Here is a 27,539-nt window from a genome sequence, read left to right on the forward strand (position 1 = left end):
CGTCTGCTACGGAGCCATAACGTGAGCTACAAGGTAATGGAGCCTTTCATACATTGTCGTGTTTCTTTAGAAATAAAAAATGGACAAATAGAGTCTTTAAACGCTTCAGATGTAAAGTTATTCGCTGTCAAAGTGGCGCCAAAATGAATGGCAGTCAATGGAATGCTAACGGAAGGTGATGGCTTATTAGCATTGAAATGGCGCCATAGGAGGTTCGCGGTCCGAGGAGAAGCTTACCTCCTTGAGGGTACATACAAAGCCGGTCTACTTATTAGAAATTCTTTGGTACGTACAATATGCAACGCCTAGTTCCGGATACAAACCGTACTACGCATGAGCGAAATTGAATCCCGTGGCGGGGAATCAGGACAACAACAAACGTGTATGATATCGATGACATTCAAACGCAGCAGAGGACAGCTTTTAGTTACTTACATTATTTTTAATATCTGAAGTCGAAGATGGTTGAAGGTCCGGGCTGTACATTAAACGGAGAGAAAATCCGTTCTAAAGTCCAAAAAGGACAAAAACTGAAGGAGATCAAAGGCAGTTTGACAACATCCACCGTGAGTTAACGTTACGTTATGTCACAATTTGCGCTGGGGTTTGTTAAAGCTGGTTATTTAGATGGTCCCTGCTGCTGCATGCTGTTAATCATCTTGGGACTCTTTACAGAGAAACAACTCCGAGGGAAATGCCTTCCACAGGTTTAATGGTTGTCCGTACACTGGAGTTGAAACTCTGGGCAAGGAGCTCTTCATGTACTTCGGTCCAAGAGCGTTGAGGTAACGTTAAGTATAGCTAATGTGACTTTTAGCTAGCTCAGTCAATGCTCCCGGGTTTTGGGGTTAACGTTACGCCAAATCCGGTTTCAGATTATGTGACCTAATTGGGAATTTCACATTGCTACTAATCATACTTAGTTATTTTGATAACTGTTACTAAACGTGGTGCCTCCATCATTTTTAGGACTAACGTTAAGCTACATATGGTCACACATTTTGATAGCTGTGATTTCGGTGTAACGTTAACGTTAACCAAGATCTGTGTGACATTAGTGTTAATTTTGTATTATTTATTTTATTTGGCTCATTGCAGTTCTAAAATGTTTTAATCCTAGTTCAACCATGTAAAGCACTTACTTAGTTTTAAAAACTGCTGTATAAATACAGTTGTATTATTGATGTTATTAATATAGTGCCATAGAGGATGTATTAGGTAGTAACATAAAAAATGTTACCTTAATGCCAAATTTGTTTGTGTGTTTGTTTGCCTTTGTGTTGTTTGTTGTATGTTGACTATTGACTAATCAAGGATTTTACATCCCTGATTATTCTAAGATGGGGTGGCCAATATTGATATAATTCTCGATGTCATCTTAGATTGCAATATCAATATATAGATACAATTACATTTTCTATCAGGTCAATTGAGAAACTGTTTATGAAGAAAATAACTGAACATGATTTGTCTTTTTTTTGGCTAATCCAGTGAATCAGATATCCAACAAATATAGATACTTCTATAATTGATTTGCTTTGGACACAATAGTCTAATACAGCCAGAGATATTAAAGGCATAACGTTACTGTATCAACAATATTGTTTAATTTCTAACAGTTGACACCGTTTATATTGTCTCACAATATATATGTATATCTTCATATAACCCAACCCTAATTGTAACTGTAAGTCATAGTTATTTTAATCATCACATAAAATCAATCAGTCCTCTTTATAGGATATATAGCTGTATTGGTGTGAGTAAGCACTGGTAGATTAGTGCCTTGCGTGAGAGCACTTCACCAGTTTGTGTGGCTGTTAATAGACACACACACACACAAGCGACAGGTAGGTTGGGGCCATGTGACATTTCTATCGCACAATGGAGGCTACAACCACCGGGTCACCTTCATGTCCTTTTATCGCCAAGTCTTATATAAATTGAGACATTGCCGTCTGTCAGTGAAATTTGTCTTTTCTTTGCTTCTTTCTTGCATGCTCACGTTTTTTAGAGTCCACTTTGGTATGAATGGATCAATGCGTATAAACCCTGCTGAGAGGAAGGAGAGGACTGGCTCCGTACCAGTGCTGGAAATACACCTGACTAACGACATTGTGTGCTTCTTTGACAGCACTGTGGAAATAAGGTAATAGGCACACCAGCATAGCCTAGATAGATTGAGGTGACAGAAGTTCACCTTGGAGGTATGAGTCTCATTCAGTGAGTATGTCCTACATTAGGCTGTCTGAAGACAGTGGCTATTATTGCATGAAAAACACAGCCTCGGCATTTGTCCTGTTCATTGACTGTAAGGTCCTGGGGTACTATTCACTAGCCAGACAGACAGACAATTTATTTTTGCCGTCTGAAAATTTAACCTATGCTGTCCAATCTCATAACAAACACACTGAAACAGAATATATGAAAAACCAGTTTTGAGTTGTATAACCTCAAAAAATGCACCAGTTGACCTCGTGGCACACTTTCAGGAACAGCAGCCATATGTTTTCTAAATTCCTCCAGTACTCTAAAGCAATGTGCTTGCAGGTTGACAGAGGACTGTGAGCAAAGGGTGAGGGCCATGGAGAGTCTGGATGTGTGCTCCTCCAAGTTCGGCTTCTCCCGCTCTGAGGAGGCAGTGAGGAGCCAAAGTAGCAGGATGCTCTGTGACGTTCTCCTAGACCAGGCCGTTATGCCAGGAGTCGGCAACATTATTAAAAACGAAGCCCTGTTTGACTCGGGCCTCCACCCAGCCGTGAAGGTATGGACAAGATGATGGATTGTGTACAGCAGAGGAACAAAAAAGAAGACAATAAAAATGCGAGAGAACTCTCAGAAAAAAAAGTGTAAGCCCTTGTATTATTGAGTGATGCATTGAAATGAGAAGGGTGAAACAGGGAAATGACAAAGAAGCGCATTGCGACAGATGCACACAGACGTGCCTTCCACTGTGTGCAGTTTGGAATTGGAAATGTTTTTCATTTATTTCTATGAATGTATAGTCTTCATTGAGACTCAAATAGGGGTTACACCTTTTGATTTAGAACATGTTTATTTAAAAAAAAAAAAAAAAATCAAATATGTATTATTTCTGATCTGGAAATCATATCCTGTGAAATGGGAAAGAGACAATGCTTCACATTGCTCTTAGGGAATATTTTCATTATACAAAAAAGAAGGGTTTTTTGATTTTATTGATTGGCCTACCCGTTGCCAGTTTGAGATACTCTGCGCCATGAATGCTGCTATTACTATTACTACAACTATTACCAGGGGCTTTGCTCTGCTCCCCTTTTTAGAAAGTATAGTTGGGGTTTAAGAATATAACACACTCTTTTGGACTTTTGGCCCCTTCTTCTTTTGGGACCACTGGATCTTTATGAGCTTACCCTCCATTATCAAGCCCCTAGGTGTCCTGAAAGAGCTGCAAGTGGTCTGTGTTTGAGTGCTTCAGATCTTCTTTATTTTATCCTTTTTTACACTGTGTGAGCCAGAGTCAGCTCTTTGCTGCCCGGGCTTCAACTCTTGAAAATATATTGTATGTTGTTTTTCTTTGTTGCATCATTTTAAATCCAGTTTTTCATTCATGTCTGGTGTTTTTATTGTTTTATATGCTTGTATCATTGATTTGCTGACTGTGAAGTGCCTTTCGTCTCTGTTTTGAAATGAAGAGCTATACAAATAAGGTTTATTCACTCACTGCCTGTGAGCTGTAACTAACTGTGCAGCTTCATTCTTCTTTATTTAGGTTCAACAGCTGACAGACGAGCAGATCCACCACTTGGTGAAGATGACGCGTGATTTCACTCTTCTGTTTTACAAGGTTAGACGTTTTGTACGTACATCGCAAAAACATATGGATTTAAAATAGTTTTGGTGGCAATCGTAGCTCTGTATGTGCAGACACATTCACTTTAGGTATTTAGTTGATACCTCATTTAGACTGACTTGAAATAATGGATTAACTTAAAATCCTGTATTGCTGAGGAAGGAGAGAAAAGCCCAAAGCCCTACTGCCAGGAGAATAGATGAAACAAATGTTCCTGTCCATGCATAACAGACAAATTTCTCTTTATGCTCATCTTTTTATTCACTGGTCTACCCTCCTCAGTGTCGCAAATCTGGCTCTCCTCTCTACAAACATTACAAAGTCTACAAGCGTCCCCAGTGTGGCCAGTGCTTTCATGTCATCACAGCTTGTCGTCTTGGAGACAACGGCCGGGTGACTTACTTCTGCCAGAGCTGTCAGAAGGGAGATCCCAGCGGGGTTGACATCAGGTAGAAATCCTCATAGACCTTTGGCACTTTGAAAGAAAATGCATTGTCTTGCATTCTTGTTGCTCGAAAATATATGATACCAATAATGTTTCCAGTACCTGAAGTAAGACACCATGCCCCTTTTTCAGTAGTTTCAAGGGAAAGCATACTATATATTATAATTCTATATGAATAATAATAATTGTTTGGCTTACGTTACATTTAGTGTATTTACTTTTTAAAAATTAACTAGATGATGCTTAGTAAATTCTTGCCAATAAAATGTTCCAATATAGGATAAAACCTTTTTTGTAGGCTTTTGATTCTTCTTAATACACTTGGATGATTTTAATTGAATACCAAAGGGCAACACTGTAAGCTAGGTGTCATTTTTCCAAACCTAGTCTTTGCAGAAAGTTCTAAAGCCTTTTAGATAATATGTTCAAATTTAGAGAGGCCATCTTTGCAGGCAGATGGGCTTGGCAGGGAGTGGGAAGTGTTATGGGGTGGGGGGAAATGAGTGCGCATATAAGGCTGTGTTTGCCAGACAGGGCACAGGCTCAACACCTCCTGGGTTGTATTTGAGCAAAGCTTTGCGAGGGGTTAGAGCCTAAAGCCCTTACAACACATTACATAGCTGATAAAGCAATCTGTGAGGAAAGTTTCCCGAAAGCTGCTGCTACTTTCCTCCTCCATGGCTGTTGGCATTGCAGATTTGCCTTCTTGTCAAACATAGACGAGCTTCATGTCAGAGCACTAACATGTATGCTTGGAGCAATTATACGAAACACGTCGCCGTGTCGCATTTCTTCATTCTCAGCTTGAGCTGCAAATGTTTGTCTACTTAAAGTTGCCTCTTCTCTTTGCCTGTATTTTTACATAATTAGGTTCCAATAATAGCGGTTGAATATTTTATATTTGTTGCTCATTTTGCATTTGCAGTTCCTAAGGACTAAGTAATCAAGGGGACTGTATGTTTACATATGCACACATTACAAACCATTCTGGTAAACTGTAAGGTAATACAATGAAATAGTAATTTATGTCACATTTCCCTGTATGGAAGAGTAATTTCCCAAAAATCAAAATATACTCAGTTGGCAGTTTATTAGGTACACCTCGTTAAAGCTAATGCACTGTAATACAAAAGCCCTCCAGAAATCCTTCCATCATGAAGGTTATACTGTTCAGTTTTTGTTTAAACGTTTTAGAAAGTTGTTTCAACTGTATGGTCATTTTGGAGACTGTAGTTTGTAATATGTAGTCTACCATCATTGATATAAATGGGGTGGACAAAATATTAGAAAATGTAGAAATGATCCAAACATTTTGTCTGCCCTCATTGATGTGTCACGTATTTTAATAGTGTTCTAAAAGTGTGTGTGTCTGTGTAAACTCAAAGAAGTAACCTTATTTCTGCGTCAGTGCACACATTTTACTCATTAGTATGCCTGTTTAAGCAACAAAGGTTTGTAAGGATCACCATAGTCACTCTTGCGTTTCCTTTATCTAGTAAGCTCCCAGTCAGAAACAGTTTGATTGGCTGGGCCTACAATGAGAGAACCAATGACAACGTGGCTAAGAAGGAGGAAGAGGACTGGGCCTGTCAACTCTGCACGCTCATCAACCAGCCAGCAGCAAAAGCCTGTGATGCCTGCCTCACTCCAAGACCTGAGGGTGAGTGACATGTTCTGTTTAGGGTTTAATGGGGTGATAGAAGGTCCTTGTTAGCAAGAGTTAAAATAATAGTAGCTGTAGTTTAGTTGTTCAGCTGAATGCTCCCTGAATGATACTGTTTGCAATTGACCCCTAAGTACCTCTGAGTAAGGCACCAGACACCAAGCTGTCGAAGTAAAACTGCAGACAAGGGGTGTGTGTGTGTGTGTGTGTGTGTGTGTGTGTGTGTGTGTGTGTGTGTGTGTGTGTGTGTGTGTGTGTGTGTGTGTGTGTGTGTGTGTGTCCCATTTTTCTTTGACTTATCTTGAAATACAATATGGCAGCAGTAAACTAGTGTTTGAAAGAAATGTCCCCGGGTCTCTGTTGTAACCACCAAACCACAGTTGAATGGTTTATTTTGTTATATTTTAGAGTTTTTCTCCTTTTTTTAGGATTAGCATACTGCCAAATTTCTAATCAGTTTTTTGTTTTTTAATCACAGCTGATTGTACAGCTGTCTGAGAATCACTCAAGACTACACTTTGCCCAAGGTTCATCTAAGCGAGGCTAAATAGCGGACTATGATTTGTCAGGCGTTGACTCCTGCAGTTGGTTCAGATAATGTTGTCAATCTAAACAAATTACATTGCGTACATTATATTAGAAATTAATTGAGATTACTGTGTAGAGACCTACTAAAAGGGTATTTTCAATCCCCTCTGATTTGGTGTTTTAAAACAATAAAACATGACAACTTTTTAGGGGTATAAATACTTTGAGTTTTAATGGAGTTGTCCAGTAATATGAGTCTACTAGATCTAAATGTGCATACATGTACAAAGTTCCCTGATTTGCATTTGTACATTTCCACCTTCTACTATTGACCACTAAGCTGCTTCACTAAAACAGTTGGGGTTTAAGTGCCTTGCTCAATGGCACATTAATGGTTGTTGAGGGAGGCGAGAGTAATAGTTATTTACAGCTCTGTGTTAATGACTCTGATGTCAGGCATCGTAGTTCACCATTACTGAAAACATAAACTTATTTTCAGAGTTTTTTCATGCGGGGGCTTATTTCACAGAGTTTTGCATGAGGGCATCTTCAGCACAACATATTGTGCAGTATTTTATTTGAGGACACAGCGTGGCAGTCTGCTGCTTAATGGTAAATGCTATGGCAAGATAACCACTTAAAGCCAACAACAACCTGCATTTAATAAGAACAGCCAGTTCATCAGAATAAGCTCCAGCTGCCGAACATAAAATGAGTTTTATACTCTGGCTCCATCTCCACAGTCCACAAAGATGACGATAACACTGAGGCATCACCCTTCAACACTGATTTGATTAAATACCCCTGCACTGCCTTCAAGAAGCCACAAGAGGAGCTCAAAGTCAACTGGAGGAGTGCATTCGGCACTTCCACCCTTGTTTTCTCTGACTTGAGCAAGAAGCCAAAGCCTGTAAACTCCCCACTCTCCTCAGCCGGCAGTCATTTGAATTCCTTGGCGGCAGAGCGAGGTTTATATAAATACAGTGTCTGCCAAGGGACAACAAGCCCCAATTACGCCTCTGGTGGCTGGCAGAGGCAAAGTGCCGAGCTCTCCAATGGGGAATCACTGGCCTCCTACAGTCACCCGTCCAAGAAAATGAGAATTGATCACAGTCCCTTTCCCGGTAACAATGCTCAAAATGGAGCTCCCAACTCAGGGTGAGTGAATCTCTCGCTTGGCTATTCATGAATAAGTTTATAATATAATAAGTTTTTTGCAACCTCAGGGAGATAAGAGGGATAAAAAAAAAAAAAACATTTTTTATGCAACATGGTTAAAAAATAAGTTTGGATTGATGACTAGCCATAGTAGGATATTGCAAACCTTTATTTACCAACACATCACCACACACAGCTGAAGAGATGTTGTTTGCTCGCTAATGAGGTTTGACGTGACAGGTATACTTGTGTTTTGTTTTCAGTTTATTTCAAAAATAATAAGACTTTTTTTTTTTTCCCACTTCTGTCAGTATGCGCCATCTAGAAGCAACAAGCCACAGCTCCTCCATTTCTTCCAGTCCCAGTGTCCCTTGTTGTGCTTCCCATCGTCGTCCAGCTGTCCTCAGAGCCGTCCACAAGGAGGGGGAGAATAAGGGACGACAGTTCTACGCCTGCTCGCTTCCCAGAGAGACCAAGTGTAACTTCTTTGAGGTGAAAATGGAAAGCAACTCATCTCTACGGCATTGTGTGGCCTGGAAAATAAACAACTCTAATTTATTTGTTTTAAAGTGCCCATATTATGAAAAAAATCACTTTTTCTGGGATTTGGGGTGTTATTTTGTGTCTCTGGTGCTTCCACACGCATACAAACTTTGAAAAAAAATCCATCCATGCTGCTTTGAGTGAGATACGGGTTTCTGAATGTGTCCTGCCTTCAGTCTCCGGGTGAGCTGTTCAAAATCTGCACGGCTTTCTACGTAACTAGCCGAGACGAGGGGCCTAACCGTTAGCATGCTAGCGCTAGCATGCTAGCTCGTTCTCAATGGCAAAACACTGCTACAACACTAACGAATTCACCCTAATCTACAAAATAAATTGTATAGAACTACTTACATGTCCCTGTTCTGCAGGTATTCCACACAAAGTTGGAAGTGCGCCCTCGTTTAGAATGAGTCTCCCAGCTAATCCTGCCTTGTACAGGCCGAAGTTGCAGAAACGCCTAGCTAGCTCATGTAATCCTTACCTAGCTACTGCGCATGTGCGACTGACAACAAAGATGTTACAGAAGTTGCGAGGTCTCACTTGGTAGCTAAAACAGAGACCTGAACACAGGCCGAAGAGGCCTGTGTTCTGCAGCAATGTTGTTGTACTGCAGCAATGTGCAGTACAACAAAAATATGGTGTTTTTTTTTGAAAATTAAACCATGTAAACCTATTGTGATACAATCTCAAATTACAATTATGAACCTAAAAATGAGCATAATATGGCCACTGTTGTATATTTAGTTGCAGCACTGCGTTGGCGATGTGTGGAGAAGGAACTTCTTTGACACTGTTCTTGATTATAAAAAGGTTTATTACATCAAAGATTCCAGCATCAATTTACAGACTCCATTGACATCTGGAGAGACGACCGACCCAATCTTCAAAATTTGTTGCTCTGCCTTTTCTTCATGTGAATTCAGTATATATCCTTTACATTGTAATAACATACGGCGTGATATGTGTAAGTATATGTTTGAAGTAGGGAACTGACCAATCGATGCCCCCTATCTGGCCCAACCCCAAAAACCGGACTCTTCTGTCTTGGCGGCCATCTGTTCATGTTAACAGCCTCCAGATGCCGTCAACACAAGTGGGGCAAAGTTCACGCATCTCCTCACACCAAATCCCAAGTCAAAGTGCAAATCGTCAGATACCACACCACTTTAACGTATCTCTAGTTTTAGCCCATCCACCCACATTGTAATATGTTGGCATCACATTTGAATGCTTGAAATAAAAGTTAACAACAAAGTTTATAAAGCCTTACTTTCTCTGTTGCAGTGGGCTGACTTGCATTTCCCTTCTTGTCACCATGGGAAACGCTGTTTAATGAGGACAGTTCTGAAACTGGGACCCAACAATGGCCGGAATTTCTACACCTGCAGCTTTCAAAAGGGTAAACAGTGTGACTTTTTCCAGTGGGCAGAGAATGGACCAGGGGTATCCATCCTCCCTGGTTGTTAGTGTGTTTTAGCAATGCATTACTTCTACATGAAACCCAGATGCCTATACTGTATGTTCATATACATTAATGGACATGGAAAGGGAACCGATAACTCATCAATCTAAAACATCGTGAAATTTGTAGATTTGTACTAAACATTTATTGGAGAATAACAAAATCAATTCTATGACCTTCAGAGCATGCTCAACCACGTTTGTACTAACATTTTACCTAATGTACTTAATCAAGTGTGTAATCCCATTTTGTTTGTATCATGTCCTATCAATGTCCATCTTTAAAGATGTATGTTCCACGTGTGCTTAATGAGGGACAGGTCAGATGTTTGTATTGTATGTTTTTTTTTTTTAGTGATTGCTGGAGGGTGACCTTACAGATGGTTTTTGTTGTTTTTATGTTTTGTCAATTGTTGGAGCATGTGTTGCAAGAACAATTTCCTTGTAAATGACAAGTTTATCTCATCTTAATTCAATTTTCACATTTGTTTGTACATTTTATTCATGAATTAAAACCAAAATCATCAGCATAAAAATGCAGGATGGAGAGTGTTAATTCATTTCATCATATAAGAGATGCACAAAATCATACACCATTTAAAAGCAGTCCACAGATTTCAGGAGTGGCGTGTCTGACTCCGAGTCTGACACCATGTAGTGGAACTGGGAGAAGCCAGGGGCTTTATTACAGGCCGCACCTTAGGAGATCAAAAGAGGAAAATAATTAAACAACATGTTTTACTCCTTTCTTAAGGCCAAATGTAATACTGCTATTAAAAATCAACATTCAAATATCACAAAATAACACCAAACAACGCCAAACAGGCTTTCATGCTCACTGTCCAAGTGCCATTGATCAGTCAATGTCAAATGGCCTAATTTCAATGTTACATTTTTTTTTGTTTATTACTGTAGCAAGGCTAGATACATTCATTATTTGTATATACATGATTTGTTCTGGTTAAGCATTTTGGTTAAAATAACCATTTAAAAAGAAGCTGTTGAGATTACAGCGAACGGTTTTATTTGTCATACAGATATTTTATCTGTTCAGGCCAAATTTATACTGGATTGTCTTGTAATTGTTTTGAATAATACTTTTTTCAGAACATTTATTAGGAAGTTTAACATGCTATCTGAATTATTTATAAAAATGAAAAGCAAATGCAATTAAAAAAGACTGCCCTTATCAATGTGATATGCACATACATCTGCTTGTCTCCATCTCTGTAGATGTGTGTGTGTGTGTGTGTATATCAGGTGTTTGTGTCTTAGTACATTTGGCAGTAGCTGAACAGTCTGTATTTGTCAACCTTAACACTCACCATAATGGCCACTTGTGTTAGCACAGATGATGGCTCCGAAGAACTCTGAGTAATGCCTCTTGATTCTGGAAATGGCCGTCTTGCAGGCTGCCGAGGGATCTGCCCCGGCCCTCATCAGCTCCACGGCCAAATAACTGTTGGCAGAATAACATGCAGTTCACATGAGGGAAAACTAACAAGTGCTGTCAGGGCCACAAACTAGGATGATGATGGGTATGTGCTTGCGCCTCGTGGATATGGCGTGGGATAAATCTGATGAAAACAAATCTGATGTCAAGAAACAGTGATTAAATATGATTTTATTTTTTTTTTTTTAAGTAATACTTGGAGCCTTACTCCGGAGAGTCGACTCGTCACACTACTTTTTAGGTGTTCCCAAGTGTGTAAAATCAGCAAATGGGGAGAAATTGTAGTAATTTACCATCACCGCAATGCAAATTGCTTGCTCTACACAGACACTATGAGTGCCATTGACTCCATTAGCCTAGGGTCAGATTTATAAAACAATGAGTAACATATTGCAATTTCCTATAATTGACTTTACAAAAGTTTGGGATTTTAAAGTGGAAAAGTTATAGTAACCTTATTCCCCAGTGAATACTTCTGACAGGAGATACTGTACCATGGTACCATGTTAGGTGTTATTTTCCACCAAAGATAGCAAGCTAATTAGTTTAAGTAAAATTCCCCTTTTTGGAGAGAGGTACTACAGTTGTTAAAGGGAAAAATCTGGATTTTTGGGACAGCAGATATAGGACCATAATACACGAGTGATGACTTTTTAAAATGGCCTATTGGCTGGTGATGATGTGTTGCTGCTTCATTTTGACAGTGAAGTCCCTAGGAAGGCTTGTAAACATACAAATGTGTCTGGCATGGAGAATTAATGATAAACACACTTCAGTTCACTAGTAGCAAGGTTTTTCTTGAAAAACAACCAACCCCAAATCATTACAGGAAGTGACTCAAAAAACTATGATTGAAATAGGCAGCCCCTTAGGTGTGGTTGTGTGTGTGACTAGGAATGTAAAGCTGAGTGCAACTTAAAAAAAAAACTAAAAAAACAGTTTGTGTACTCCACAAACTATTCTGGATAAATAAATCTTACAAACATAACCCTTCTGAGACTGCCGTATTCTCACGGCCTGGAAACAAACAGCAGCTTTAGTCTCTAAAAAAATCTTGCCTCTTCTGTGCAATGTAAAAATGACAGTTTTGGGGCAATGTAGTCATGCCTGCGCTCTCTATTGTTGCACTTGCAGCAAAAGGTTCACACCAGAAATTGGCTGTTAAAAAATGTGTCGCAGATGTCAATATTCTCTGAAACATAATTCTTCTGTCAAGGAAAAAGCCATGTAACAGTCCTACTATTCAAAGTACCACCAATAAACCCTGGTTATGGTGCACAAAGGAGTTGTGATCCAGTCAACATGTCTCATGGAATGAAATCCAACACTGTTAGAAACATTCTGACAGATGACTATCAATAATAGGAAAATGCTTGCATATACGTTTCGAACTGAGGAAGAAACCATAAAACCAGAAAACAATAGGTACCTCGGCAGAAAGCGCATCATGATGTCTCCATCTCCGGTAGCAGCAGCACCACCAGCTGAGCTATCTGCATAGGCCCCTGCTCCAACGATAGGAGAGTCCCCAACACGACTGCAGGACAGGAATAAGACAAGGGTTTAAACATTGGCTAAACAAGGCACAGGTGCTTTTGGGGAGTGTCCAAATCCACTTTTGCTAGTTTGACGGCGGAAAAAAAGGGTTTGTGCGCCGGGTAGGTAGCACATAGGTGTGTTTTGGGCATAACATGCAATAAACCAATCAGAGTGTCATCTCCCATTCCCTTTAAAAGCCTGGCACGTTTGTACCTTGGCGCATTGGTATTATGATGGCGGATTTGCACCGTAATCTTTTTATTTATAATCTTTTGCATGTTTGTGTGCTGCTGCTGCTCTTCACTGTGTGTGTATGTTCCAAGCATAGTGTGCGCGCGCTGTGCATAAGCCTAGGAGCATTTTACTAATTTGCTGTTAAATTAACAATAAAATGCTGCGCTATTGACTTTAGACCAGGTTTTTGTTGGTCAATGGCGTGATCACTTCCCGCTGCCTTAAGCTAGCAATACGCCAAGGATTCACCTGAACACGCCTCCCTGTAAGACCAGCACGCCCATGGGTGCAAAGATGGGCGCAGGTGCATTTGCTATTTAAACGACACGGGCGTTGGATGGGAAATTGACAACTGCGTCGGTCTAAAACTAGCAAAGACACTTGCGTCGGGGTTTGTGCTGCGCCGGGTGTAAGATAGGGCCCATAGTGCGTAGTTCCTTTCGCCCCCATGAGGAATTTTAAGTAATGACAACAACACTGTCGGCGCGTCCACATGATACACATGAGCCTTCAGTGATCGCGCACGTGCCCCCCACCCCTCCTCCACGCAGTGGCTAGTAGCCAAGGAGGACACGGAGGGTTAAAAAAACATGATGGACTCTTCAGAAGAGGTCATTATCTTCCCTCGAGCTTCTGCGCGGGAAAGTTGTCGGACGACACAATCTTCTGAACACGGCCATACTGAGAAATACAGAGAGTAGTGTGGAACTGATAGTCTTAATTAGCTTTGTAGCAACTCATTTGGCAATGGCTTGAATGTAACGGACGTTCATTAATATCAAAACGTTACACACGACAGCTTTAAATCTTTTTTTTTTATTATTATTATTATCTTCTATCGTTTGTATCTCTTGAAGACTTAATGAATGGCCACCATATAACTGCGACTCAGATTTGCAGCAACATCTCGTTTAGTATTGCAATTCATTATGGAACCTTTTCAACTGAACTGAAACGTGTCAAACAGGAAAGGAAAACAATTCCTAAACCTAAATGTTGAGCACTTATAACACAATTATTGTTCTATTAAGAGTTCTCTATCAAAAGCTCCCATATATTTAATTATTAATAGTAATACAACTGAAAAAGCATGCTAAAACATGATATAGATTATGACATTAATCCACATACCCTGGAACTTTGTGAGTTAGTCCATTGGTTGACGTACCAGCAGCCACGTGACCATCTTGATCAAGAGCAACCATTCCTAGTGCAAAGAAAAAAAAGGAAGAGTGGAATTGAAATGTCAGCCATCACCAGGGTATCCTAGTAGCTAAAGAAAGCTCAACAAAGTCGTTTAAAGCCCTTGTGTGAGATAGTGCTTATACTGCTGAAGGTTTTTGGGAGCGTATTAAATTTCTAGCGACTCCAGGTGCCCTGATCAGTACTTAAGTCTAGTTCAGACCATATTAAAATTGGGGCAGGTAAAAATAAAAGTTTTGTAGAAGCAATAATGAATCACTTTATTTTTTAGATTTGATTTTTTGGACAGAAACACAAATTCAAGCCCTCCAAACTGAATTGTTCCCTGCTTACCTGTACTTCAGTAGGTCTGTCTATGGTCCTTTTTGGCACATCATGCTGCTAAACTCTCTCATCCATCAAATACTTAAATACTAAACTGTATAAAATGCCTGAGGAAAGCTAACTTAACATTCTGTGTTAACAGAAAAAAAACCTACCTATGGTGTCATGGGAGCGCATATTAGCATGCTGCGCCCTGATGTTCTGTTTCACTGTTGCCCTGGGCTTGTAGGGTCCACAGGACTTGGAAGGATCTGGAAACACATTCTTTTGACAGGACAGAAAACATCACCTTCGGCACAATTTGATAATCCTTGGAGTTTATCCTTGTAAAAGCACACAAGACGCGTGGGAAATTTCAGGCATTTGCTTTGATTTGCTGTCGTGTAATCAAAGACAACTACCAGCACTATTGTCACCAAGTGGTTTGGCACCTAATAATAAACGGTACGGAGTCTTGTTATGATTGGACTATTTTTAAGTATCTTATTTACAGTGACTAAACCATTAAATGAGCAAAACATCCCCGTTTAAATTCCTGCTGCAGCCAAAATGTGTCCTTCCGCAATCAAATCCCATGTTTTATTGAGACAGACAACCTACACGTAGTGTACCTGAGGGTAGTGTAGTCTGAGAAAAGCTTTCCCTGTCTCTCTACCTCAAGGTGTCTTCTCTGCTCTTATGAGTGACTGAATGCAACAGCTTGACCTGCAGGGAGGTTTTAAAAAGTTCATTCTGCTCCTTTGATGTTACATCTAAGTGGAATTCTGCTAGAAAATGTCAAATGTTGAGTTAAAGTGGACATTCACAAAATGTGGGCCAAAAAAAGGTAAACTTCAATGCTAAAAGGTAATTTCATATATAATGTGTTTTTTTTTAATCCGCATTACCTTTGTACAGGGCTTCCATCATGCCAATGATAAACAAAAGCTGGGATCAACTAGTCCGATTATGGAAATGCCTGTGCGTTGTTCATAAATAAAAGTCTGTTATATGTAATTTCATGAAGGTAATTGTTAAACCCTTGAAAACATTCTCTTTAATGACATTAGGTACAGTTGTTGTCCTGTGACCTGAGCAACAATCTGAAATTTTACACTCACAAAAAAGTGCCAGCTGGATTACACAATGTGTTGAAGTATCAAATGCACGTATAACACTTTATACTGTGGCATCCGTTTTGTGTCTTGTACCATTTGCCAGCATTTACTGCTGAATGCTTTCTACGTCTCTTGACATTTTGGTATGTACTTGCTAAATGAAGAGACGACCGTGAAGATGCCACAGGCGGTAACAGGGACAGTATCCTTCCCCAAAGGGAGGCGTACATGTACTGTACATTGGATACACTTATGATACCAGGATTTCCAATGGAATGAATGAGGAGATTTCATTTGCTTGTTTCTTAGGAAGTGAATATATGTTTTTTCTTGGTTTTTCATGTTTTAGTATCCTACGTCATGAGAGACTCTCTGCCTGGAAAGGTTGTGGCCCATAACCCTAACCCCTGTTGTGATGTATTTGTTGTGCTGGTTGTGGCCACCTATAATGAACCCCACCTGTGTATATTGATTGTGAAATTGCCAGAATACACACTGAAGAATCTGGCATCTTGCATGAAACGTCCGAGGGGCAATATTAAAAAGTCAAATTGGAGTGCTGTCCCCGGTCTTTCCTTTTTCTTATTACTGAACTTCTAATTGACTGCTTTGCAGGAAGTGGGTGGTAGAAGTAATAAGACATGTCTCTTCCTCAACCGCTGTTGAGATAACCTTGAACAAGGCACCTAGTAACTCCTAAGTTGAAGTGAACACATTTGTTTTAAAGAATAGCAGCAACCCAGCGCTCTAGGACAAAAGCAGACTTTTCTTTTTTTCATGGTCTTTTTAAGTATGCTTGTCAGTTTTTCTACTTATTATCAATCTTTTAGAAGCAGCACGCCTGTAGCCAACACAAGTGAGGAAAAACACACTCTCTAATATACGCACACACACCTTTCGATAATTAGGTTGGCAGTTGCCCTTCAGCCACTGTGAGAAAATATTCACAGATTTGTTGGTAGTCAGGTCTTCGGCGATGAAGCCCATGTTTTCAGCAAACACGGAAGCTATAAACAGAGAAGTAATACTTTCAGGTCAAGTTACACATTCTGGTCCACACTGACCTTGGGTTATAGGAAAACAAAGGGTCACAGACAAAGGAGGGTATAGAGGCAATCTCATTTCATTAAGGCTTGTAGCTTTGGCTTGTGAGGGAGGACCTACATCGCTACTGTTTTGAACAGCAGTGACCTTACCGAATGGTATTTTAATTAAGATGATCTCTGAATTTGAATCAACAAATTGAATCTCAATGGGAAAACATGAAAACGGCTTTTGCTGAGGATTTCTTGACAAATGAGCCATATTATTTGGTCTATAAGTCACTTACCACAGTGGAATAAAACGTTTCTATATTGGCCTTCAGCTTTCTTTAAATTACCTGCAGATAGATCTGCTCCTCCCGCTTCTCTACTCACTTGTCTCTTATACAATCTATATATATATATCTGTCATGCATTCATCGCTAACTGCTGATGTTAGTGATATAGGGATCAAAGCTTTTTCTGTGTTTGCAAAAATACATGAAATGCCAAATGAAGATAACTAATGCAAATTCAAATACCAAAAAAGGGTCTCCTTTCGACATATGTTGAATCTCTTTTGTAAAATAATCAGTAAATAAGTGGATTTAGGATTGTGTTATGTTAAGATTATCCCCTCCAACATTAACCATGATTATATTTGACTTATACTTGTGGGCATTAATCCACACATACCTGACTCTCCCACTAGCAGTGTGTGGTCAGTGTGCTCCATCACAGCTCTTGCTACTCCAATGGCATTCTTGATTCTTCTCAGGTCTGCAACTGCACCCACCTCAATTGTATCCCTGGTAACCGAGAATACACAGGAAACAAACATTACTACTAGTTTAGTGGACACAAGTTGGCGTTTTTGACCTCAAGTAACTTACACATTATGGTTGAGATTGACTAATGAGTCAAGTCCATAAAATGCTACTCAGGCTAACATCAGTACCCAATGTCTGATATTGTTAAATTAGGTAATTATACAGAAAAATAGAAACCCCCTTTACAGTGTGATGCAATTTACTTGAAATGCCCTGCAATAAATACTGCATCTGTTAAACCTATAGCATAGTGTCCAGTTTCGTTTGAGACAGACAAAAGTTGAATTCTACTTTTTGAGGCTGTTGTTTGTTGTGGTGATGTAATGGATTGCATCATAGAGAGGTGTTTCAAATATTTATCCACCACAACAAACTAACGTCTCCATGTTGCCAAAGAGTTGAGTCAAATTCTCCCAGACGCAATATCAAAAATGCAACATTGTGCTTTAAGTATTTTACATAGCTAGTATTTGATTGCAGGGGTGTTCTATTGGATTGTATTAAACTGTACAGGTGTCGATTATTGTGCTCAGTTTCAATATGTCTGCCGGTGATAGCCACTGTATTTCTTATGCAGCTATATTGGATAGTGTGTGGGATACTCTCCCTTTCCCACAATGTATTAATGACTATGTAACCCAAAATAAAGTAATTTTTCCCGCAAAATGGTTAGAGTAATAATGCTTGTCTGTTGTTTGTCATCGTGAGCTGACATTTGCCTGCCATGATAACGACTTAGTGTGTAAATGTTTGTAGTTAGGTAGTACTTGATAACTGGCAAGCTTTCAGATCCTAATGAGCATCTGAATTAGTGCTTTGTTAGAGAAAGGTCAACCAGTTATAGGCATAGACAACACCAGCACAAATTGTAACAGTAATACATATACTGACAGCTGCAGGTGCCTAATTAGAGTGGCCATCATAAAATCAATACAGATTATTTCTTTTCATTCACAGCTCTTTCTTGCTTATCTTTTCTATGTTTTAGGGAATTCAGAATGATAGCCGCTTTCATCAAAAGTCCTTAAACATAAGATTGGCAAGGATAAAACTGGGCTTGTTCTGTCTTACACAGCTGCTTTTAGGATGCACATATGGCAGCTGGATAGAAAGGGAAAAAAAACAGCTGTTTAAATTCCTAATCCTTACGCACATATTCCATGTTTACAAATCTTCTGCTTAATCAAACTGCTTCATTATGCTCCATTACAAATATTCTTTACCATGTCATTTCCTATTTGTACTTTCAATTAAAGTGTTGTTTATGTCCATGGTTTACCCGTTCATGATCATGGCATCCAGCGTGGTCTCTCCAGACTCATCTGGGCTCCCGCCATAGCCTACACTGCCATCACACTGCTCCATTTCACAGCGGGCACAGCCCTTCTCCACTGCATCCAACACCGAGCCACCGGACTGCAGGGCACTCCATGCTACAGTATAAAACAACACAGTGGGACATTCATTATACTATATGCTACAAAACAGCCATATAAGAAGTAAACCCCCTCCACCAGCCTCATGATATCACAGTGAATTTTGGCCATGCTGTTGTCATCCGCCAAACATTTTGGATTCTTTAACTTAATCTTGGGAAAGGTTAGGGTCACTTAGAAACAACCATGCTGAGAAAGAGTTTGTGTCCTGTTCCAAGGAAACTTTACTGAGACACAATTTACATATTGGTTTATAGCAATTTTGACAGCTAATAGCCATTTTGCAAACTAGATATTGCTTTGGTTGAGTGTAATATGTTGTGTTGTTGTGTGTTGTTACAAAATACATCTGTATTGAATCTGGGTTTTAAAAAGTAATCTCTTATCCTAGAAATACCACACAACAATCTCCCAACTCGGCCTTGCTTTCCTTGAGATTGCGATTTTTTAATTGTGTTAAACATGTAGGTTAAGTAATGAAATAAATAGAACCTATTAGTCCCGTTTACATTTCTGGGCAGACGAGTTGAAGGTTCAAATGATGCATGAGATGACCAGTACGTATTCTAATTAACAAGGAATGTGAGCTGACAAGCATTTGGTCACTGATCCCCCAAGGGCCCATGGGGGATCAAAATACCAACTGGTAGCACTGTCACCAGCTTGCCAATAAATTATCAGACCATCACACTGTGTTTAGCAGAATACTACCACAAAATCCTCCTTTTATTATTTATGATTTAAACATCTATAAATTCTGTCTGTCTACCATATTTGGTAAGTGCTCTTGTCTCAGCATATAATTCTTTTTTATATCAAACTCAGCATTACAATCCTTTTCACTTAGAAAATGCAGCAGAATGGAAGAAGAGATTAGGCAGCTATTGTCAGCTGCTTCTGTAAGCCCCCTAGGGAAAAGAGATCTGCATGAGAGGATCAATAGTATGGGCTCACAGACTATACTTTTAAATATCTACCCACAGAACAGATAGATGGGTCAGTTTTTCATTCCCATACCCCACTCAGGGAAAAGAGTTGATGTACATCTGATAAATTAAAGGGTATCCATCTGTCAGATGGGGAGATTTGCAGGTTTTTATGTGTTGCTGGAGATGTTTTGAACACCATTTCTATCTTTCTATCTCTATCTATCTTTTAGCCTGCCAGGCTACCAGCACTCTGCTAGTGGGGGAGGGGCAGTGCATGGTCTGCACGTGAACTGCAGCGTCTCTAGCAACACAGAGCTGCCTGTCTGTAAATAATGCCAGGAAAAAACTATCGGCGAAAGCAGCAGCCGCGTATCGGCCGATATCAGCCCGATATATCGGTCGGCCAATAAAATCGGTCTATCACTAAAATCCACTTGACAGATAAGTCACAAGCAATGCCGAAATATTTTCAGTTTCAATTTGAACATGTCCAATGTATCATCCTGAAGGAAATCAAATTGACCTGGCAGACCTGGCAATGGTAGTTGGTTCTGCCCATTTCCTATCGCCACCTTTAACTCGGATGGTCTTACACCCTTGTACAGTTAAGCTGTAGTGGAAACACAAGTCTATTGCAAAAAAGCACTTTATAATAGTGTGAGGGGGAAAATCCTGAACATACTGGTTATGGAGCCTGCCAGGCATTGCACTGCACCACACATAGGCCTATAACACACTTACATTCTCTGTCTCCTTTCGTGATTGAAAATTCGCTCACAGGGTGCAATCTTGCAGTCATAAGTAAACATTTCTATTATTTTCATTATTTTTTTTTTATTGGAAAAATACAATACTTCCAATCACAGATACAATTTACCTTTTTTTTTTTTCAAACATATATGCATATGTACATGGACACATATACACACACACATAAAAACGAACACTAAGAAAGTAGAAGAAAATAATTTAATTAAATCACAGAGTCCCATGTGATAAACAATGAACAACCGCTCACCCTCAGCTCACCACGCACAACACACATATTACTGGTTATTTATGTAAAACAAAAGGTACGACAATAACAGGCACACATTCAATTGGGTAGTACCTCTAAATTAGTGAAATAGGAAAGAAAGGGTTGCCATTTATGGAAAAATTTAACTGTACATCCTCTCATCGTGTATTTAATTTTCTCAAGTTTAAAAAAAATACATGACGTCTTTGAGCCACCGGGAGATAGAAGGATATTTAGCAGACTTCCAATGTAACAATAAGGAGCGTCTTGCTAGTAAGGATGTGAAAGCTATAATGTCCTTTTGTGTAGGGTTAAGTGCAAGTGAGGGGTCAGGAATCCCAAATATAGCAATCAGAGAGCAAGGTTGGAGATTTACCCCAACAACCGAGTACATGATAGTAAAATAACCCACCCAGAAACCTTTCAAATCTGGACAAAGACAAAATATGTGGCTAAGGTGACAAGGAGAGCCATGGCATTTATCACATTTGTCTTCCACTTCCGGATACAGTTCAGATAGTCTAAACTTAGAGAAATGTACCCTGTATAAGACCTTAAATTGAATAAGTCCAAGACTAGCACAAGGGGTGGTAGATCATATCCTCTCTATGGCCTGTTCCCAGGACTCCTCGTGTATTTGTATTCCCAGTTCCCTTTCCCATGTACACTTAAGTTTAGCATTTCAGTGGTCGCTAAAAGCTAAGATAATATCATACAGCTTTGACATGATACCTCTGTGATGAGAGGACAAATGAAAGCAAGGTTTCCCACCGCTGCTCTGGAGGTAAAGAGGGGAAATTAGGGAAACACTTAGCCACAAAATTACGAGTTTGAAAATAGCGAAACAGATGAGTGACAGGGAGTTCATAACGAGATGACAAATTGGCAAAACTATCAAAGACACCATCTACATATAAATCTCTGAATTGTGTAATACCCTTGTCTTACCACAATGAAAATGTTGAGTCCGAAAGTGATGGAGGAAATAAATGGTTGTTATTCATAGGACCCAAGGAAGATGCAGCTACAAGTTTAAAGTGTCGTCTAAATTGATACCAGATTTTGAGTGTGTTAAGAACCACTTGATTATCAGTATATAGAGAAGGTTTTGTAGGTAAAGAGGAATAAAGGAGTAGAAGAAGAAAGTAGAGCAGGTATAGAAGATCGCCTACAGGATGATAGTTCCAATTTACACCAAGAGGATCCAGGGGATTTTAACCAGTAGCATAGTTTATGGATGTGAGCTGCCCAATAGTAAGTAAAAAAAATAGGTAATGCAAGTCCTCCAATAAGTCTGCATCTCTGCAGTAAAGTTGTATGAATCCTAGGTGATTTCCCACCCCAAATAAAAGAACAAATCATCTTATCAAGTGAGTCAAAAAAAAATTTGGCAAAAAAAGAGGAATTGACTGGAATAAAAATAGAAATTTTGGTAAAATCTTCATTTTAACAACATTGATCTTGCCGATTAATGAAAGGGGGAGGTTACCCCATCTTTGAATATTGGATGTAATCTTTGCGATAAGGGGAGTGAAGTTAGCAGATGCAAGGCTAGATAAAGAATGAGTCACGTTAATACCTAGGTATTTAAACCCTGATAGACTAAATCGAAAAGGCAAATCTGATTGTTGCATATGACATGCTGCAGTATTAAAGGGAAAACACTCACTTTTCCCCAAATTTAATTTATAACCTGAAAAGGAGCAGAAATTCTCCAGAACACTTAAAACAGCAGGGATAGAAAGTATAGGATCAGTTATATACAATAACAAATCATCCGCATACAGCAATAAGTTATGTTCAATTCCATTACGGGTAATTCCTTTGAATAAAAGGGGAAGATCTTAATGTAATAGATAGAGGCTCGATAGCAATAGCAAAGAGCAAAGGCGATAAAGGACAACCATGGCGAGTTCCACGTCCAAGGGCAAATAATCAGAATAAACATCATTAGTATGGACACTGGCCTTAGGTGACGAATCAAGGAGGCGAATCCAAGAAATAAATTTATCACCAAATCCAAATTTCTTTAAAACTGCAAACAAGTACTCCCACTCTACCCTATCGAATGCCTTTTCGGCATCTAAAGAAATCACAAGCTCAGGAAGTTCAGCCGAATGTTTTGAGTAAATTATATTGAAAAGTGTACGGGTATTAAAAAACAATTGACGTCCCATTATAAAACCATTTTGCTCTTCAGATATAATATGAGGAAGCACATTCTCTAAGCGGGAAGCAATTAATTTAGCCAACACCTTTACGTCAGCATTAAGCAGAGACAATGGTCTGTAGGAACAGACCAATAATGTGGCTTGTGTCAAGGTTGGTGGTAATGAACCACTTTCCAAGGATTCATTGAATACGGATAAAAGTAGCGGAGCCAATTTGCCATTAAATTTAAAAAAAAATTCAATCGGAAACCCGTCTGGGCCTGGGGCTTTGTTAGATTGCATAGCATTAATTGCATGTAATACTTCTTCAAGGGAGAGTGGAGAGTCCATTTGCCTGGCAGTATTAGTATCAATGACAGGATTCGAAAGGTTCTGAAGAAATGCATTCATTTTAGTGTTGTCTGTAGGAAATTCAGATTTACATAATAAAGAGTAAAATTATTTAAAAGTAGCATTCATTTCCAAGGGATCTGTAGTAATAGTGTCATAAGTGTTTTTAATACTAGGTATCAAACGGGAAGTGGCCTGTCGTCGTAACTGATGTGCCAGTAACCGACTTGCCTTGTCGCCATGTTCATAATATGAGCCACGGCTGCGTAGTAACAAACGCTCTGCCTCTTTAGTTGAAATGAGATCAAATTCTGCTTGCAAATCAAGACGCTGCTGAAGTAGTTCTGGAGAAGGGTTCAGTGCATATCTTTGTATCATCCTTGTAGATCAAGGTTACTAATCACAGATGTAAGTGCATTAAGCCTAGCATTAATCTTTTTATTAGAAAGAGCAGAGTAAGAAATGATTTGACCTCTCAGGTAACATTTAATCATCTCCCACAGCAATGAATATGAAGAGGAGTCATTTTGATTGAAAGACAAGAACTCATCAATAGAAAAAATTCTCGTCTGCCAAAAGAAGAGAGTTAAATCTCCAAAGTGGTGGGCTACGTTTATAGGTAGAAAGTTGAATATCTAATAATAAAGGTGAATGGTCAGATATTACAATACCTAAATAGTCAGAAGAATTTACACATGATTTAAGCGTACTGTCAATAAAAAAGTAATCAATCCTAGATTATGAATGGTGCACCTGGGAAAAGAAAGAGAATTTTTTAATAGAAGGGTTACGAGATCTCCATGGATCAATAAGACCATTCTGTTTCATAAAATCAGAGAATGTTTTAGACATAGCGGATTGAGTCAGATTTCGAGGATTAGACCCATCCAAGATTGGGTCAAAAACACAATTTAGATTCCCACCGAGGATCAGCAGGTGTGTATCCAAGAAGGGGATGTTACTCAGCAATCTGTTAGTGAATTCAACATCGTCGAAGTTCGGGGCATATACATTTACCAACAAAACCTTTCTTTGGATCAGGGTACCAGCAACCATGAGGTATCTACCATTCCTATCAGCAATAACATCAGTAGATGAGAACTGAACTTTTTTGTTAATTAAAATGGCGACTCCTCTAGCTTTTGAATTAAAGTTTGAGTGGAAGACTTGACCTACCCAAGGGAAATGTAACCTACTGTGATCTTTAACACGAAGGTGAGTCTCCTGCAAAAATACTACATCAGAGTTTAAACATTTCAAGTGCGCAAAAACCTTAGAATTCTTAACATGATTACCCATACCTCTGATATTCCAACTGATAAATCTGAGAGGTGTGCCTGACCCAGCAATGCTGGGATCTATATTGCCATTTACCATTTAAATAAAGAAAACAACAAAAATGAAAATGGTCATAAAGAGCTGAGGTGGGACACCCTCCCCACAACATACTCCTAAACACAAATACACCCAAAGTCCCCATATAACCACAGAACAAAGGAGACAGCAGTGTTTCCCACAATAACCAAAAGTTGTCCACAATAGCGTTGAACAACCCGGAGACCATGCAGAACAAACAAAAGTAGGAGAGAAAAAGAGAGGAAAAAACTCCCGCCGATCTCAACACTATTTAACACATGAATACAGTAAAGCACGTGAAAATACAAATTGACAGTAGTAGTAGGCCCTCAGTCCTGTACAAATAGATGCAGAGAGCATAACATGAAGGAGTGCTGATCAGATCTGAAGTACAAAAATACAAAATATGGTATAGCCTAGTTAACAGTATCCAGTAAGATTGAGGGAAAAATTACCTGCTATAAACAAACAATAGTGACACTAACCTAGTTAGTGCAGCAAGCCAGAATATTATTTTCATTATTAATTAATCTGCAGATCATTTTATTTATTATTGATTAATCAGTTGACAAAAAAAAAAAAAATAGGAAAACATGCCCTTTACAATTTCCTAAATCCCAAGGAGATGTCTTAAACTATTTTTTTTTGTTTAACCAACAATCCAAAACCTGAAGAGATTTTAATTACTTTCACATTTGAGAATCTGGAACCAGAGAATGGCTGATATATGTATTAATAATTTACAGAAACAATTAATAGGTAGATCAAAATAGTTACTGATTAATTTCCTGTCAATCGACTAATTGTTTCAGCTCTAAACATTTTCTACTAATTCTAATCAGGAATGAAATTAAACACAATATTAAACAAAATAATCAAGAAGGAAAAAATAAAAACATCACTGCCATTTAAGCCTATTGAATTAAATACAACTACATGTAGTTTTTTGGGGCATGATGACACAGTGTGCAAGTTACTTTTTTGCAACTAACACTTTTAGACATGTAGCCTAGCTAAGAATTTAAAGTAGATTCATTCCACAACAACAGCAGATGATATCCTAGAATAACAGCTCTGTGAGGATTCTCCCTGCATAAAAACACTTATTTACAGAATACATTTGAGACCATTTAAGATCAATATTATCAAATATAATAGCCTACTTAGCAATTAACCTGGTGACCAAACTACTTTTTTCATCTTCAAATTGAAAGTGAAAGTACAGTAAAAAGTTTAGAATAGCCTTCTGTATACTAATATAATACTAATCTACCGTATAAAGTAGAGTATATTGCAGCAATTCAACCGATCTGTCCAATTAATTATTTAACGCCCAGGCACATAAACAATGTGCTGGTGTTCAAAGCGATGAAAGCAAATAACCAACGTACACTATATATATTATATTAATTTTGGGTGCGTAATGTATTTGTTTGTGGGCAGATTTTGGGCACAATGTCACAACTGAACTCTAGGCTGGGGTGAATTAAACTTTTAAACAATTCCGTGTAAACACGTAGTAGGCTAACGTGTGGCCTACCTGCAGCCGTTGCATTCTTGAATGGCCACGTATTGATAACGAGAGGTAGTGATGTATGCCCAAGTGGAAACAGTACCGTTAAAGTAGGAATCAGGAGCGATACAAACATGTTGTCCTTACAAAACGCTGCATGAACATTACAACGACACAGAAGACTGCTAACGTTGTTTCCTATTCATTGCTATTGTTCACGCCACCGTAGTATGTATTGTCACAGCAGAATGCGCAACATAGGAAAGTGTAACATCTAGTATGTTTAAAAAGAGAATTCGCTACACTTCGGTTTAATGTAACTTTACAATTAAACTTCCTTGTTGTGTCACATGCTTAGTGGGCGGGTTCTTTTTTAAAGGGGCAGTACAAATACAATATTGGGAGATGGACTGTCTACTCGGTTGGGAATCTGTCATGCACCAGCGGCTTTGTGATACAAATGAGTTGGCTAGGATAACAAAACAATCAGATGCATAAAGCAGCCCTATATAGCTAATGCAGCAGTTGCCTATACCAGACTTTTGTTTAAAATCAGAACACTTCTAAACACTTCAAAATAATTGTGGGGAAATAACTGTATAGGCCTAGTGAATTAATTCTGAATTATTTTGTAGGTAGTCAATTATTCTGTATGATACACAGTTTTGAGTCGTGCGCTTGCGACTTACAATGACTTACAAAGAGCTACCAGCTACCCTACATAACAGCTACCAGTCCTTCCAGAAAAATGCAGAGTTTTTTTGTGATTGTTGCGGGCAAAAATCCTTGATTATGCGGCACGTTTTCTTAAAAAATGGAAAATGCGGGATACTTGCAAAAATTGTGGGTTTCATCATGGCTTCATTGCGGGGTCTGCAGCTTTTCGATGATGTTCACGTTGCGTAATTACGTCACTTCATAACATTCCCATGGCAACAGGGGAAAATGGCTGCTCTTGTGTGAAGTAAACGCAACATTTTTCAACTTTCTGCTAAGATATATGTGACTTTTTTGCAACGAAAATGTGGGGATTATGAAATCATGCAAGCCCCGCATATTTTGTGCGGAAATCGTCAATTTATGCGGTGAAAGTGCGGTGTATTTGAAAAAATATCCCCGCATAAATATGCAGACTTTGGCTGATTATGCATTGAATTATGCGATCGCATAATCACATTTTTCTGGAGGGACTGAGCTACAAGTGGATTACAGCACTATACAGGATTTACCCTATTATACTATCGACAGGAATTGATAGGTCAAACCACAAACAGCCACCCACACGTCTTTGAGATTTCACATAAACAACAGTTAAGTTACTCAGGCTACCGAAGACTACTGTAATGAGCTATACTAGCATTAGCGCTTGGTGGACTGTAAACACGATTATAAACACAGTCGTAAATTTGCGTGGAATGTAGAATGGTCGGCATTTAATAGTCACAAACTCCACC

At 39.0% G+C, this 27,539-nt stretch overlaps 2 protein-coding genes across 2 annotated transcripts; one reads left to right on the forward strand and one right to left on the reverse strand.

Annotated features, from left to right (window-relative positions):
- The first annotated feature begins 322 nt into the window (after window positions 1-322).
- Window positions 323-9,644, forward strand: neil3 (nei-like DNA glycosylase 3). Its single transcript, XM_078260136.1, has 10 exons — window positions 323-566; window positions 676-785; window positions 2,015-2,149; window positions 2,551-2,764; window positions 3,752-3,826; window positions 4,115-4,281; window positions 5,774-5,937; window positions 7,212-7,626; window positions 7,938-8,118; window positions 9,454-9,644. The coding sequence occupies exons 1-10, from the start codon at window positions 462-464 to the stop codon at window positions 9,634-9,636; spliced, it is 1,749 nt and encodes a 582-aa protein (XP_078116262.1). The 5' UTR covers window positions 323-461; the 3' UTR covers window positions 9,637-9,644.
- Window positions 8,963-26,436, reverse strand: aga (aspartylglucosaminidase). Its single transcript, XM_078260137.1, has 9 exons — window positions 26,113-26,436; window positions 18,612-18,765; window positions 17,199-17,311; window positions 16,375-16,487; window positions 14,539-14,647; window positions 13,988-14,063; window positions 12,513-12,620; window positions 10,956-11,089; window positions 8,963-10,328 (listed from the first exon to the last, which is right to left on the reverse strand). Exons 1-9 carry the CDS (start codon window positions 26,219-26,221, stop codon window positions 10,228-10,230), a joined length of 1,017 nt encoding a protein of 338 aa, XP_078116263.1. The 5' UTR covers window positions 26,222-26,436; the 3' UTR covers window positions 8,963-10,227.
- Between the last annotated feature and the right edge of the window lie 1,103 nt (window positions 26,437-27,539).

This window comes from Sander vitreus, chromosome 10 (assembly GCF_031162955.1).
Source record: "Sander vitreus isolate 19-12246 chromosome 10, sanVit1, whole genome shotgun sequence".
NCBI classification, from domain to species: Eukaryota; Metazoa; Chordata; class Actinopteri; order Perciformes; family Percidae; genus Sander; species Sander vitreus.